General features: G+C 36.9%; 1 protein-coding gene across 1 annotated transcript in view; it reads right to left on the bottom strand.

The window, feature by feature from the left end:
* Positions 1-17766, bottom strand: part of brinp3a.1 (bone morphogenetic protein/retinoic acid inducible neural-specific 3a, tandem duplicate 1) — a 56384-nt gene that overhangs the window by 23043 nt on the left and 15575 nt on the right. Inside the window, exons 3-4 of the mRNA XM_007249062.4 lie at positions 12809-12996; positions 8728-8912 (exon numbers count right to left, since the gene is read on the bottom strand). Of these exons, the coding sequence (XP_007249124.2) occupies positions 8728-8912; positions 12809-12996 (373 nt within the window). The remainder of the gene's footprint in view (positions 1-8727; positions 8913-12808; positions 12997-17766) is intronic.

The following is a 17766-nucleotide window of genomic DNA, read 5'->3' as shown; positions in this document are numbered from 1 at the left end:
TTTTGTCTCATGTATGTCTATTTGTGTCCCTGCTGTATTGTACACATAGTGTCTCCCATTCTCCTTTATTATATCTATTATCTGTACTTGCTGTAAAATTGGGAAGGAGAGTAACGTAATTTCAATTCTCTGTATGTCCTGTACATATGCAGTATTGACAATAAAACTACTTGACTTGACTTGACTTGATATTGGGCATACAAGGTGTTTATTTTGAGCCATTCTGAAGCATTTTATTGGTCCATTCATCTTGGCTTGTGACACAACGTTAAGAACAGCTGCCAGATTCAAAGCACAAGGGCTGAAAACACCAACATACAATAAGAAATAATTGTCTAGACAGGAAACAAGGAGCATGTTTAAATGATTTGAGAGGCACAACAGGACTGGAATTGTCTGAATTTAAATGCAATGTTGTGTTGATGGCAGTCATTATTCCTAACCTTCAGCATTAGGGCACTTTTTCAGTCTTATAAATGATGTCTCATTATACAGGGATGGGTAATGAACAATGCGGGGGTGTGAAATTATCTTAAGATGTAAATTAGGAAGGGAACAAATAAAATTCAATTTCCGGATGTGTACGAATTAGTAACTATAGCGTTCACAAAATATTATAAAAGCATTTGTTCAAAGACACAGTTCCTAAATGGGTCTAAATGTACGCATAATAATGGAGATCACTTCTACCCTTTGCTAATGGGAATATAATATGCATTAATATGGAAAGCATATTAAAGCATTTTTTCCATGGCTAGGATAAAGTCTGAATAAAGTCTATGCACATATCTTTTCACACATGAACCATCAGAAGTGTTGTTTTGGTGGAGACTATTTAACAACAGATTTGTAGCTTAAAAGGAAGAGAGTGGTCAATATTTGATTACCATAAACTTGGTTAATCCAAATTCAGGAATTTATTTTGCATAATTGCATGTACATAACAGTTGTGTATTTGTGCTTCATAGGGTTGGTGGTAGCAAATCCAAACTGATATCGTACAGATGTAAAGATATACTGTATGTGCAGACTGTACAAACACTGCTAATGCAAGGTGTGCCTATGCCAAGCTGGATCTTAATGGAGGTGTCTCAAGGTCACGCTTTCTTAAGCAGAAGCTGTTCACTTACATAGAGTGCTGTTGTGTTCTCTTCTGAGTGCTGGGAATGATGGTCAGTAATAAAAAGGTATCCAAATATTGAGATGTTGTCAGAAATAATGTACGTTTGACTTCCAAAAACATATGCAATTAATTAGACACAAGTTTTATATAACTCCTGCTGATGCATTTGTTTGAGAATGTCCAGTACTAGAATAGTTTTGGAAATTTGTAATCAACTTTACTGTTAGGAATCAAATTGCAATTGTGTCTAGTTTTTTTTTTTTTTTTGTGATGATTCTGGCCTTAATTTGAAGTTAATACAAATATATATATTTTTTTATGACAGGCTTGACAGTCTCTATGAAGGCTATTTTCCTGCAGTACCCTGAGACTAAAGTAGAACATATGGCTACAATACTTCTCTAATGAATGCAATCAGCTACTTCATGTTGCACCTATTGCTGTCTCAAATGCACACACACACACATCATGTCCAGTCCATGTAAAGAATCACTGTCAAGAGATTTAACCTGAAGTAGATAAACAGCAGCATACTGGCAAGATGCCCAACAGCAGGCAAAGCTCCCCTTAGCACTGAGCTGTTGAGCAGTGGAACTGTAATCTCTGGAATGATGGTGCTCAATTCATTTTTGAATGAGTCGGGGAGTTAAGGATGAGGTGGCATATTGGTAAATCATCCAATAGTCTGACTTCACTATTCTGAACTCTTGTCACTGTATGCAAGCAAATCCTCAAAGACATGCTCTTAAATATAGTAGAACACCTTCCTTGGATAGAAGAGACTACAACTGCTTCAGCAATTAAAAATAATATTTTGTCTAATACTAGAGATAGACCAACAATCTGTTTTGGGGGGTGATTACCAATTCATCTTTGTAATAGTTTGGCCAAACGTTAATACCCATCAAGGGCAGGGACGAATGCCAAAGTGACCTTTTTTGGGGAAATTAGTCATTTCTGTAATGTGCCATGCATCGTCTTTCTACATGGAACGTACTTTACTTTTTACAATCAACCACATTAAAAACACAATGAACCACATTAACATTTATAGCTGAGACAGTCTGTGAATCTTCTGTAGATACAACACTGTGAAGCTTAAAGTAGAAACACAACTGAAAATAGCTGGTGTGGGTAGAGGTGTTGGTTGTTAGCTCTGTTACTCATAGTGCTGGCTGAAAACTGCTCTGTTCAGAGCGGTATTATCCAATTAGAGGCTGTTAGAATGCGTGTATTTTGCCTAAAAAACGTCCAATACCAACAGCCGATCGATCTTTCCATCTCTATCTAATACCTTTCATTTTAGAAAAAAGCAATGCACAAGAATGTGTCCACACAGTTTACAAGACAACACAAGAATACAAATAATGTGACATATGTTCCAGTACTATATTGCTCAATCAAAAACCCACTCACATGATGGCTCACCAGGAATAGTCTTGCTGTTCCAATGGCTGGTCCATCCCTAGCTGGTTCTCAGCAGCTAGAACTATTTAACAAATAAATGTTGAAAGGACTGTTTGTGTTTATGGTGTGTAGAGGTTCCAAATGAATCAAAACCTGACTGTATGGATTGAATTGTGTAGGAACGGGATAATGATAGTGTTTACTCTCCTGAATGAGGTGTCTGTTTATGTTGGGTTTGCCTTATCTGAAGCTCATGGCCTCATTCAATATATCGGTAGAGCTGACTAGCATGTGGATCCACATGGCTTCCAGATTAGGCAAATCAAGAAGAGTAGAAAATATCTTTCAATAGTTTAGGCTCAGCCCTCCTTCTATTTTTACAATGCGTTGGGTATGTAACAGCATTTGCCAACAAAAGAGTGTGTGTATTCAAACCTGGTTTTCATAAGTTTTTATAGTTAATGGGTTTTAAACTTTAAGATTCAGTGCCTTCTTTTTACATTCATCATCAAATAAACAGTTACACCCAAAAAGAATCAAACAAGAGGAATGATTCAAGTTCCATGCTAATTCTATCAACACTCCACCTCAGAATCTGCAGCAGCTGAGACTATTTATTCTTATTATTGCAGGATTAATGCAGAACTACTACTAACCCCATTCTGAGACATTTGGCATGCTGCATTTGCAAACATGGGGGCCAGACTGTATACTGAGACACACTTCTGTATGTGTAGATCAATAAATATTGCTAATATCAGTCAAAATTGTTAATAATTAATTGTTCTTGGTAACCTTTATCTTCCTTCAAAATAGCATTGCAATTTGTTCAAGGTGCAACTATTTTTTTGACGATGACAGAGATAACAGAGGAGCACTCAGAAAGCCTTTCACAGTTCAAGCCTGGCTTTCTATTAATAGATTAGTTTTTGTCACATTTTGGTCTTTATTCACTGCAAAATGTGTACAGTGTGTGTGTGTAAAGAAGATTCTGAGTGCACATACACACACAATCTAATTCTACTGCATAGTATAATTAGACCTCTAACACCTGCAAATCAAGTGAGCTCCAACACTTTTTTCAGTTCTATTTGGACATAAATTTATTAAAGACAGCAGTGCCATTAGTGCATAATAAGGATCATTACTTGTTTTAAAATTGCTCTTTTCCGTTACATTCTCAAAGAACAGAACACATTCAACTGACTCTAGTCAATAGGCACAGCCATTGAGTCTATTCAATAGGCACATCCAAATTTGCATCGTGCATGTGTTTTGAGAATCTCAGCAGCTGCTTTTATTAAAAAGACCTTTTCCAGTTAGCTTACCCCCGTTGTGGTGGCATGTGCGATGGATAAGCTTGCCGGGAAAGGGAAGAGAATGAGCATCAGAATAGGATTATATTCTGCTCCATAGAAAATGGATCCATATTGAAAGCAGCAGGAAACCTCACAGAGTAGGAAGTTGTGGTTAATACTTTCAGCTTCGGCTGAGCCCCTTAAATGAAACAGTGATATGCTTTTTACAAGGGACCTCAACTGCTAGCATTAGCTGGAAAATTCCTTTTGATTTTCCAGCATTCTTCCATCTCTGAGCTGAATTCAGTGAATTCTTAGAGTGTTGCAGTGCAGTGAAAAAGAGAAAGGAAGGGCAGAGTAACGGCTGCCGACAGATGTTTCATTTCTTCTAGTTTTGATTTCAGATGCTTGACCAGTGCCTCAGGTGCAGCTTCCCTCTGCCTTAATATCGTTTTATTATATTGCATTCTCTTCAAATGTGTCAGTGAAGGTTGGAATGGGTACTATGTTTTCCAGTGCTGATATTGTCTTTTAGTCTGGTTATTCATTAATTGACCAAGTTAGACTACTTTTAAAAATGTGTTAGCTTCTTGTTAAACTAAGACCTTAATTGTAATTAAGGACACATTAGTGCTAAGTAGTTAATATGGTTAATTTGGTTATCTCAAATTACTGTTTTAATGTAACTGTACATATTTATATATACAAACTGTCAGAGGGCATATGTCAGGCTTGTGCTTCTGTCAGAAATCTGTAGAGAACTCTGTTTAGGTGGTAGTGATTGGGAGTGAGTCTTTGAGAGTTTAAAAACAGCTAAATTAAACTTTCATTCTCATATTGATTTTATTCAAGTTTTATTGCTCTTGCATGGATCATTAAACAAAACTGTTTTTTGTTGTTATATATGTCTATTCCACATATGCTTTTTATTCCCTAAGAAAATAGCTTATTAATTTGTGCAAATGAGCTAAATAAACACATAAGAAGAAGTTCACAATTGACTTGCACAGTTAATGGTTGTTAATGATTATTTTAAGAGTGTCCTATTCATTTTGACAGCTAAGATGTTTGAGATACCATGGTCCATTTACCTTCATAAAAGCAGAACGCACTTCCACACTTAAAATGACTTATTCTAGCCACCCCACTGCTTGTTCTGAAATTGTCACACAGCATCCTACAATTACAATAGCTGGCTGAGGTAGCATTATGGTCTTTAGAACTAACAACATAATAGCTCTCCAACAGCTTCAGACCTGCATGCAAATATACTGATGTAATTATTACTGTTTCTGAGACATGTTACATGGACATATCATTCTGTAAAGGGTGATGTTAATGCCATCACAAACTATAAATCAAACTAAACAGTAAGATAAATCACATCTTAATTACGTGAATTAATTAGTAGCAGCTAGATTACTAAAATGTTTAAGTTAATACATATTTTTTACACTAAAGGATTTAGGGTTGTCCCATGGAAGCCTGTGAATCATCTCTCTGAGAACAGTCAATTAAGATGTTTTAAGTCAAGAAGTTGACAGATTTTTTAATAAAAAGAGAAAAAAAAACATTTAAATCAAGAATTCTAAATAATAAGAAATATATATTTTAACTAATAGCCACTCTGTAGTGTAGTCACATGACTCAGCACATGGGCTCTAACTGGTGTGCTTACTAACAAAAAAAAATGTGACAATTTGTACTGTTCTTAATAACTGTCTTAATTGTTCATTTCTACACATAAAATGGGCTATATAAGATTAATGTATTAATTCATGTCTGTTTCATTATTCCACAAATCCATATAATGATTTAACTTTCTGTCAGCTATTAAATTAGGCTTAATGTAATTAATCTAAAAGAGTAAACCTTTTTTGTGAGTTTTAAATGCTCAAAAATATGTTCCTGTGACTCTGCTGACATGCTTCATGTGGAAGACTTAAGCAAAGATATTTTCTAAATGCTATAAAATCATTTAAAAGAAAAAGAAACATGAACAAATAGTTGCATATTCATATTAAATGGCTAAATCTGATTCAACTGACCTAAAAAAATCTTATCTAAGACCTCTTATCTTATCTAAGAACTCTTTAAAGATGAAGATAACCTCATTATGTTTCTAGCTGCTAATTTGGATGACTAAATCTCTGATTCATATGAATCTGAAAGATTAATTCAGAGCCTTGCATTAGGGAAGCATTGAAATGATTCCTCCCCCAGCACTTACAATAATAGCATGCTCATGAGATAGTTAAAGAAATCATGAAAGATGACACATCATCAGACATTAAAATGCACTTTGACCACTCAGTCATTTTAACACACACTCCTGAACATAATGTCAGAGAACACACTCCTCCCAACTGTAAATTAAAATTAAAGGCCACGATTGATGTCAACTGGCACTTTTTGAATTTCCTGCTCACTGTCTCGGCTCACTGTTGAAGTTAAAAATCCATTTATTACCAGCGGTGCAGAAAATACTTCTCATCAGTCTCTTGCTCATTAAAGACTGACACCTTGGTTATATTCAAAATGGCTGACAAATGGGCAGGACTCTCACAGACATATTGAAATTGAACAGATTATTTCTCACCCTGATGCATAATTTCACAGGCAATTTTGCATTTATTTATTTGATATATGTCCGCTTGTTTTCCTCTTCCAAAGCAAGCGTCTAACTCTGCACGAGCAGGCAAGCTTTTTGTTGCATCATGAACAAGGAGAGTGCCACAGTTCTTTTAAAAGCAGCTCTGTACTCACATCTGTCTTCATCTGAGTGAGGTAAAAATCCATGTGCTGAATTAAGGCTGCTGATGCTGAAAATATTTCCCATCAGTCTCCTGAAGTGGCAGGGAAATAAAGGCAGCCAAGAAGACTCCTGTATATTCATTCCAATCATGCCACCTCAAAGATACTTTAGCCAAAACAGTGCTGTCAAAAGGACAATGTGTCCTGCTTCCTATTACTGCAAATAGAGCACTGAGGGGTGAGTGAGAGGAGCCTCTTCTTGTATTCAGCTGCCTTCTCACGTGTAATAAATGGTGTTAACCAGAGAGCTGTTTTAATTAAATACAGAAAAAAAAAATATCTAAAGGTATCATGTAGCACACCAAGGACACTACTTAATGTAGATAATGTTGATAAATGTTTCAAATGCAGTCCCTCACCATCCTTTAGCAGATACTGCCTATGGTCACAGAGTTAACATTAACTTTGTAATACACATATAAGACATTACTTCGGTCTGGACCTTTATACTTCACAATTTGTTTTAGACTAAAGAGATCGTCTGAACCATGATCTGGTTCGTTTGCAGTGTGAAAATACTTTTCTGTGCACTGGAAGAGAGTTAAATTCGGCATTACACCTGGAAAGAGAACTCGCTGAATTTACTGCACGCCAATTTCAGGCAGACACCATTCTGCAGCCCATGTAGGAGATGATGACAGAATATAGCAAAGTTCTTTATTCTGCACACTAAACTACAGTGTGAAACCAAAAGTCACTAGGCCAAATGTACACAATGTAACACACACATTTTCAAGCCTAAAAACACCTTTTATTTTTCATCATTATTTAATAATAAAGTAACAAAATTTTATGTGCTAATACAAATTAATAGATTAATTTTCCCATTTCCCATTTAATTGATACGGAAAACCTACTAAAAAAGGTTGTTCCACATTAATAAGTCACACTCCCTGTGCAATGTGGGGAGGAAAATCCGAAGATGAAAAGAGTTACACACTGCAAGGTCTTGTAAAAGACATGAAAACAATTAAAATATTTACATAAACTCAGGAGACATAATCAAACTGTGAAAAGATTTATAAGTAGTTTAAAGCACAGACATATTCAGTCAGATAATGGCTTGGTTAGTTATTCTTCTGTCAGACTTATAAATAATATAAAATGGCAGCTATATAAAACACTGTTGATCATTTGCTAAGTACCTGGAGTCCCAATAACCTTTTAATCCAGGATCCTCCAGAGACTCAAAACTGTATTTTGGACACTCTTAAACAAAGCTTACAAAGATATACAAAGAATTACAAACCCAAGAATGCTGCAGTACTATGCATGGTCCATTATAGATGGAGTTTTGTAAGAGTAGTAAATAGGCAGCCTCCTCCAACTAAACTGTGATGTCAGGGAGGAGGTGTTAAAGTGATGACCTGGGAAAATTGGAAAGTGAGTCCACAGGTCCCTACAGGGTGACTGAGGGTGTCGAAATGACCTCTGAAAGATCAGCAGAGTTACTAACTGACTGTTTCCTGCCGAGGTATAAAAAGAACATCGTGCCTTCTAGAATAAATGTATTTTAATGCAGGACAATCATCATCCCATGCTAAAAAATCATGGTGTGTTTTATCTTCTGACCTCAAACCCATTGAGAAGCTTTGGGGCATCATACAATGAAAGATGCAAGACATAAAAGCTTATACGTATCTTAACATGTGTGTGTGTGTATATTATTATTTATTTATGAATATATTACAAAATAAACATTTCTTTTCAGGATTAGTTAACTATATAACCCTGAAGTTAAATTACCCATTCCTAAATATGTAAATGATCTTTCTGTATTTCCTCCTTTACTTTATTTTTATTCTACACTAATTGCAGGGCTCTGGAAGAGTCAGTAGATTATTATGATTAATTAAATGCATTCCAGATATTAATATAATACCCCAAAGCGAGCCTCAAACAAACACAAAACCTTGCCATGCTTCAATTCCTCCCATCCTCCATTTGCCCTCCAAAAGATGCAGCCAGATGCATCCCCCAAAACAATAGAGACAGCTAAGCTTAACTCTGCCTCAATCCTAAATATAACCACTGAAATGTAGGGTCAGGTCCCTAGGTCTGTGCGCATCTAGGCCGGGGGGTTACCTTGATGGCAGTGGAGGCGATCTGGAGGTGGTGCAGCTTGCGCAGCGTGCTCTCTCGATCTATAAAGTAGGAGGCAGCCAGCTGGTGGAGCGCCTCCAGAGTCACAGCCGTGCTGTTGGAGTCAGTCAGGTCTGCTGTCCGGCTCAGCCTCCTCTTGTCTACAAATATAGTTAAAGCCTCTTCACCTGCAATGGAGCAGAGCACAACACAGCCCAGTGAGGAAGGGGGAGGAATACAGACAGGAGAGGAGGATGTAGGATATGATTTTGTGTAAATAAAATAAAAGGCAATTTTCTGAGTTAACCTTTTAGTTGAATTCCTTTTTCTGAGTATTTACATAAAACCACAAAGGGCGTATACCATTCATTAAAATTATGCCACTGTACTGTTTAATTATCAAGACTTAATTAGAGCCAAGAGAGATCAAATTACTTCTGTCTACAATTTTCACTTCTAGCTCTAGCTAATTTGCATTTCACACTCAGCAGTCAAACATTTACACTTTTTCTGCAGGAGAACCTAAATTATTAGTTAAACGCACATTTTTAAAATGATATGTCAATCTTAACAGATTCACACACTAAGCGCTGTAACATAGCCGTAGTGATAGCAGTGAATTGGCATGCTGGTGGTTTGGGACAGGAAAATGATAGACAGTACTCCAAGCCATACTTCAGTGTTAAAAATTCTGGCTTCACAACAATTGCTGTGCGTTTTAATGCAGTGATGAATGTGGGCAGGTCTTTTTTATGTTTTATATTTTATTCAGTAACTGGAACCATCTTGTCAATCTTTTATTCCTCTGATCGAGTGTGTGTTTTTTTTAGTGTAGACAGACTTCTTTACTAATATTTTGCATAGCTTTCTTTTTATGTGCAATTCACAGCCTAATTCCAAAGTATTTAACTCAAAAATGACAGATTTTTGGGTTACTGATCTTTTTTTTTTATTATTTCAATTTTTTTCCCATTTTCTCCCCAATTTACACAGCCAATTATTTAGCCCACTCATTAGGACTCTCCCTATCACTAGTGATGCCCCAACACCAGGAGGGTGAAGACTAGCACATGCCTCCTATGATACATGTGAAGTCAGCCACCACGTCTTTGAACTGCTGATGATGAAGCATTGCCGAGTAGTATCTCGGGGGAAAGCGCACAGCTCACAGACGCCTTGTGCTGCGGACATCACTCTTTCCAGCTTATCTTACACTTAAAAAATACATTCTGGTGCCTTCTTCAGTAGGTACTATTACAATAAACTGTGTCAGTGACTGTGACTGTGCTTAAAAAATCCATTCCTTATGAATTACAGATCATGTTCTATTTTCAAGAAAAAAACATAAATGTCCAGATACATTAAGACAGAAAAAAGTATAAAGAACAGACGGGCCTGGCCTATCCTTGAATAAGGCATGGGTAACATCCTGCAATGAAAACTGACACTTACAGTTTTATACAGTAAAGCAGAATTATTTTATTGTGGATTGCACTGCTCCATTAGTTCCATGTCTCATCATATATTCCATCTGTCTTTCTCAAAGACACACACACACACACACACACACAGAAAAGGAAGTTTGGGTGAGTCATTTGTATTATATGCCAGGAGCAGTTAGTGTTGAGGTCCTTGCTTTGAAGCCCAATAATGGCAAGAATTCTACAGAACCTACAGTCCCTAAAGTTTACAGTTTAAACTTGACTAAAGAAAAAAAAGATAATATTATATACACAATAAAAGCTTTTTTTATTATTATTATTTGGCAACACTAGCTGAAACATGACATTAAAGTCATGCACTGTAGCTTTCATCATCTATATAATTTAACTAAGGCATATTTCACAATGACCACATACATAATTCATAACACAACATGAATCACTGACTATTACTAGGTAAATTATCTCTAACTAATTACTACAAAATATGCTAATGGTGATGTCCAAATTTGCACCCATTTTTACAGTTAAACAATATTCTTAAGTGAATGTTTGTTTTAAATACAGTAAATATGCAGCTGTGACACATATGAATTATGTTTTGCAACTGAACATGAATGTGTCATGTTTTTTGTTCCTTGATAAATAAATATCTGGCATGGCAACGCCCACATCTCGTTTCCCTGGCCACTGAGCCACACTGGGGCTTGAGAGATGCATTTCTGGGGCTTGGTGATGAATTTACCCGCCTTGTATTTGGGCAGTGCAACCTTGATGAGTAAAACTCACACCTTTCCCACAGGCTTCTGGCACCATCTATTTGCATACTGGCATGTCTTTCACTCTCACTCACCATCAGTGCTACAGTGAGACAGAGGCTACCTTCCCCTATATGTTCACTTCTATGTTGCGTGGTATTTTGGTTTCAGTCATGAAGGCTGAAAAGGCAGGAGAATGCTGGTGTGAAATGAACTTGGGGTGTAGTAAACATGATAATGTGTACTTTTGTTGAGTAGCCCACCAACAATCACCCCCAGCATTCCAAGATACAGCCCTTTCAGCCAATGCTAGCGACAGGGGCATAGCATTGTCCATGCAAAGAAATTACTATTTTTACACCATTAACAAAATCAAAATAGCGCCACACTTCAATGCTAGAATTAAACGAGGCACTAAGAATTAAGAATTTTGAAAGTGCACAGGGAGTTTATTAAAAACGACTGTTTATACACACAGTACCGTGAGGTAGTTCCCCGGACACAGCCATCGTATAATTAAGTCATAATAAATCAACTGACAAGCAAATAGATAAGATTTATAACCAGATTGCTAAATTAATTCAGCAGAAATGCATGATTATTATACAGATATTTTCAGAAACAGCTGGAATTCATTTCCATGCTAATGGTGTAAAATCGTGTTTTTTGAATGCTTGGTGCTTTTTGAGTCGTGGATTTTTGAATGCTGGGGTGAATAAAAGTGGGTCATTGGACAAAACGTTTTTACTCGTTGTTATGTTTCACTACACCCTTTAGTTCCCCTTAATGCTTTCTCTGCTGCTGAGTGTAGTTTTATGATGTCTGAAAATGACCATCAGCAGATGGTAGCTGTTAAAATGGTACATTGTTATTATAAGCTTTTAATATTGTGACCTCACATCTCAGTGCAGCCTATTTATAAGGTACGTTCACTGTGCTTATAAGTGGCAATGACCTGTGAGTTTGAGTCAGCTGCCTGGGCTCTAGTGAAACACTAGAGTAAAATGGTTAATGGTTGGTTGTTTTTTTAACATTTAGTTGGATAAACACATGTAAAAGCATGGACAATAAAAAGGCTCATATAAGTAATATTAAGCAACTCTAAAGTAATGTAACTGGTTTAGAACATTACTACTGTAGGTTGGATTTGTGTTTTTGTCATACAAAGTTTTGTATAGATCCATAAAGATATTTTTATGTAAAAAAGAAATCTATTTAGCTGTGTGGAAAAAAGAAAACTTATAATAACATTTATGTTAGTTTGTCAAAATACCTTATATCTAAAAGGTTAATATTAATAATCATTAAAATTAATAATTTAGGTTAAACCAACTGAAATAAAGCTTAATATCTACATATTAAGCTTAATAAAAATCTACTGTGGTGGTGTACTAACACATTTAGAAAAACTGTCTATATATTTTTGACTGAAGATGGAACATCATAATATTTTTCATTAAGTTACCAAGTCCTTTATAATCAAGGAATCTGCCAACAATGAGCTCATATTTATACTTTAAAAATAACTGTTTAATATTGAAAACATTATTTATTTATCCTTTAAAAATATCTGTTTAGTATTAAAACACATTATTTTGAACGTGTTGCTAAAAGTAGGCTTTCATCTTTAAAACTACAAAAACACTCCACAACCTTAAAAGAACAAACAGTTGACATCCTCACATCACACAGGGTGAGAGTGGGCTGTTTCTGGCTAGATTTAACACAGGACTGGAACATTCTTTTTTTCTTGCCTGCAATATCTGATCCAGCATTTCCTGCCATAATTCCTAATGTTCAATGCTGTGCTTTTACCAGTTAAAAGCCAACATAACAATTTAAATTACATTATCTTCGTAAATAATATCATAACAAAATACGTACCTCCCAATGTAGCTGAGAGCAGGAAGTGTGTTCCATATTTCCGGATGATATTCTCAGTGATGGTACTGAGGGTGGGACGTCGGCCCAGCTGCCTGATGGTCTGCATGAACTCTGGGTCGAGGGGGAAAGGAATGCCATTGTCCTCTCTTTCCAGAGCCAAGCTGTTCACCTTCCAGCGTCCGAACTCTCTGAAACATTACACACACATACACACACACACACACACAAGCACCCCATTAGGATATGACCTTCAGTCCCATGAAACAGGGAGCGTGAGTGAAAACTCTGAAACTCATTTCTGACTGCTGGGTAAGACTTCTCTTCAGTGCCTAGTTCCAGATGTACTGAAGAGCCTTGTGTCTTTCTGAAATTGATGCTCTTTCTGCAGCAAAGAGAAAAGAAAAATCCTCACACAGCGTGTGTTCAAGGGGGAGACACACATTCAGATAAGACCCACTGGGGAGAAAATGTGATGACTGCATGACCCCAGTCTGAGCTTTTTAAATCTTTTGTGGTGCTTCTTTTTCATGGCAGAAGAAGAGTGCCGTGATGTTGGAGCTCTGTCTCTGGGAATTGCTCCAACTTACTGCAAAACCAGTTGTCCTCCCCTACTGGTTTTTACATAATAGTGCAATCTGGGGTTATTTTGTGAGACTTTTAGTTCTTAAGTATGGTTGACTGCAAGCAATCAGGGACTGTGTTGAGTTTCCTTCATGAATGAAGGGCAAAAGCAAACTAAATGAGAGTGGCTGAACCTCTCCTTGACAAAAGCGAGTCGCCAATTTCCTGCATTTGATTTGCCCTTACAGTAACAGCTGTTCACAGTGCAGCAGAATAGATGCTGCTGACACTGCGACTGACAATCAAGCTCCATTTGATAAAGTAAATCAAAACTGTGCACAACTGTACACAAATTATTCAAACATTTAAATGAAACAGTGTAAGTAAGTGGATGCAAACTGTGATAATACTGGAAAAAGAATAATAAATTTCTGCTGCAACATTTTTGCGATAGTAGAATAAAAGAAAAGACTAAAAGACAAAATTGGAAGATTAATCAAATTTATCAATAAAACAAATATATATTTTTTATTGTTATGAGCTTTTATGATAAACATTAAACATTAAAAAGGTTAATTAATATTGTGAATAGCAATTCAAATTGTATTACCCATGTGCAGCAATAGAGGGACCTCTTAATGCTGCAGATTGTGATCACAAGACATAACAGGAGGCAACAGGAGCTAGAGATCCACAGTGATCTTCACATTAAACTAGCCTTGGAAAATATTTTGCAAAAAAACTTTAAGGAGATTCTATTTAATTAATTTAATTTTAAATTATAAAGTTAACAGCATTATCGCACATCACATTATTTGTCAATATTGTACGTCTCTAACAAGAACATGTCTTCTCAATAGCACCAGCATGGAAGGTTAACCTTCTTAATACCAACAGTAAAGCCATTATTTGGACCCAAAATGTATAAGCAGCTTATTATGGACTGCTTAATTCTGAGAAATATGCATCATCAAAACTATTGATTACTACTGGAGTAGATGAAGATAGACAGATAGACAAGGACAGAGAGAAAGACAGAGAAAAAAAGAGAGAGAGAGAGAGAGAGAGAGAGAGAGAGAGAGAGAGAGAGAGAGAGAGAGAGGCAGAAAGAGAGGCAAGTCATGATCGACATTGTGTCAGAGCATCGGGACCTGATGGACAGTTATGGATGGAGCCGGAGGCTAATCCACCACTGGGCTCCTGCTGCAGCAGCACAGCAGGAGCAGACTTACTGAAGCAGTACCTGCCATGCTTCCCCACTGAGATCTATGGCTACACGGAGTCAACAGTGAGAACAAGCTCCACTGAAACAATCCCAGGCCAGGGGAAAACTAACACAGTCACTTGGGGCAGCCACTGAGACTGCAGCCTACATTACATCCTGAGAACTTGAGGGAGTACTGAGAAAGCAAGCTATTTGTTAAAATGAGTCACATTTTTGTTTCCTTTTTAGACTAAAGCTTACTAAAGGTATGATGAATTAGAATAGCACCCAAGCTTTAAAAAGCCATTTAATTCTGCAGAGCAAAACATGTCACTCAGTCACCCACAGCTTTTTTCCAATTAATAAAACAGTCAGCTGGACATATTGAGAATACTCAGAAACCTGCTACAGAGGGATTAGGTCTGTGGAAAGCCAACAAAACTGATAAGTGTGACTAAAATCAAATGACCAAATTATTTTTATCAACTACACTTATTTCTATAATTACAGACCGTGGGCCTGTATCTGTTTCTCTGCATACTTTACTTTACTATCTTCCCTTTACCCTGTTCATCAATGGCCAGTACCCCACAGGACCACCACAGATCACTGTGTGTTGTTCTGGTAAAAGTGGATCAGATGCAGCAGTGCTGCTGGAGTTTTTAAACACCTCAGTGTCACTGCTGGTCTGTAAATAGTCCACAGACCAGAAATATCCAGCCTGTGGACAGCATCCTGTGATTATTGATTAATTAGTTGAGGATGACCAACACATAAGGTGCACCAACAGTTTCTGTGTCCGACTTTGCATATATACAAGGTAGACCAACTAGGCAGGCATGTCTAATAGGGTGGGCAGTGTGTGGACACAGTGTATAAAAACGTCAGTAGCACTACAGAAAGACACTTAACCCCACATATCAGTTTCACTGCAGTAAAAGGACCCACCACTGAAATAATCTCTGCCTTGTGGTGGTCATATGGGGTCATTAAAGAACCTCACATGCGTAGCGTGTGAAGTCGTGTGGAACAATAAATCAATGAGCTGTTTTTAAAATGTCAACCAAGAACATAATCATAAAAGAAAATGGTGGAAAGTGAGACAAAACAGTACATACAGGCTGACAGTACTACAGGGTGATATCACTGATGTAGCCTCATGCTTTAAATTCAAACATTATTCAACAAGCAGCTGGGGGAGGGTAACTGGAGATCAACAGAATCAGATATCACAGCTGGAAGTTTGGACAAAATGTAGAGGTCCTGTTGTGAACATATATTACACGTGCCTGACAGCAACATCTGCATTTGCATCAAGGCCATATGGAGGTAAACAAATAACATGGTAGGTGTCTCAAGAAAGGAATGCAGATGCCCCTGTGGCATGAATGCCATGTGCAGTAATGAAAAAACAGACTGGAAATATGTTTCCCTGTATGAAGCCAAGAGCTAGCTTGAAGAACACATGCAAGTTTTTCGTTAAGGTTTTTATTATGAATTAAAAAAAAAATATTTTAACAATAAAAAACACCATTTTATTAATAAAAAGCATTTGTAAAAGTCTTATATTGTTCTAGCCTGCACCTTAAAAGGATAATACATAGTACTGCGTGTATATCTGTGTTTGTGAGAGAGAAAGAGAGAGAGCATCTGGGTCGCTGATAGTCGATGCTGTGTTGACAGTTTGGAGGAAAATGAAGCGTGGATAAAAGTAGCGGATGGCACAAAAGGTAGCGTACTGCCCGTTTTCTTAGCCTACCAGCCATCAGCTCATGTCTCAGCTCACTGGCAATCACGCTGCCTGAACAGTTCGCTACTCATAGAAATGTGATACAACAGGGATCTGGATCTTTTCCACCCAATTCAGATCCTTTGAACATTACATGATTGGTGTAATTCACAAAAATAGCTATTCTACAATCTATCAAAACAAAAAAGTTAAATTAAAATTAAAAAGTTTAAAGATCATTTTACCCATGATTAATCAATTATAATAAAAAGGGGTAATAAGCTATTTTAAAAAATATATAAAATACACTGACTTACCTTACGTCATTGGACAGAAACAAGTATTTTGTAGACACTGCCTGTAAACAATCACTACCACCACCTGCACTGTCTACTGTTGGTGTTAATGCCTACTATTAGGTATCTTAGGTACACAAACATGATATTGCGGATCAAGGAAGGAAAAATGCATGCACAAATTTGAATATGTCCAATCCATCTGGGACCCATCGGGCCTTGCTTGTACCATGCCGTGGATAATGTTTAAACTCACTCACAAAATAACACCTCACAATACAGGTAACACTTTAAGGTAACACTCCATGGTCAACTTACATGCTGCTGTTGGTGTGAAGACCGCAGGCAGTTAAAAATTACAATGCAGCTTTATTAATGAGTATTAATACATACAAACAGTTACTTGTTTTCAAAAACTAACAAAAAGCCCTAATAACCTATGAATACAAATCAGCTTCTTGAGTCACAATAACCATTTTTGGGTATGAATAGCTTTTTCTAGCTTTATTAGTGTGAAAGTGTTAAAGCCCAATCAACAATTTAAACTATGACCCCAGGAGTTCCCTGCAAATGGTAATTTTTGTGAATTCTTCAAATAGACATTTAATAGCTCTGTACTACTACTGATCACAATCATAATAACTGAATTGTCTTGTTTGATAATTTTATGGCACTGTTCTCTAAAGTGGCTAATTAGCGTGCTTTGTTGTGAACGGCACTTTAAAACTGTTTGTTTGTTTGTCTAAGGAGATGAGAGCACGCATTAATACACGAGTACATCAAATATGCACTAAAACTGAGTGTCAAACTGGGTTGCTTCTGGCGCTGCAGAAATGAGTGCTTTCCACATGGTTAAAGTCACAGAGGCCTTGCAAATTAGCTAATTAGTTCACATGTATTAAAAAACTAACACTACTTTCTTTAGTGTTTTAAACTGTCAGGACTGGCATCTGACACATGCCCACGTCCCAGGGTCACGGAGCAGTGCCCTTGAATTCCCTGTACAGTAATCATGTGATATCAAAAAAGGCAACATCATCACATAAAAGACAGCACTGTTGTGAGCACTCCTTTCCTGCTTTCTAAAGTAGCTGGCAAACTAATAAACTGAAGCCATGTATCAGATTATGTCTAATATGAGAATTAGTGTAATTATATGGACACACAA

Source organism: Astyanax mexicanus, chromosome 5, assembly GCF_023375975.1.
Source record: "Astyanax mexicanus isolate ESR-SI-001 chromosome 5, AstMex3_surface, whole genome shotgun sequence".
In the NCBI taxonomy this organism is placed as follows: Eukaryota; Metazoa; Chordata; class Actinopteri; order Characiformes; family Acestrorhamphidae; genus Astyanax; species Astyanax mexicanus.
Note: the sequence above shows the minus strand (reverse complement) of the source record. Positions and strands in the feature narration are given on the sequence as shown.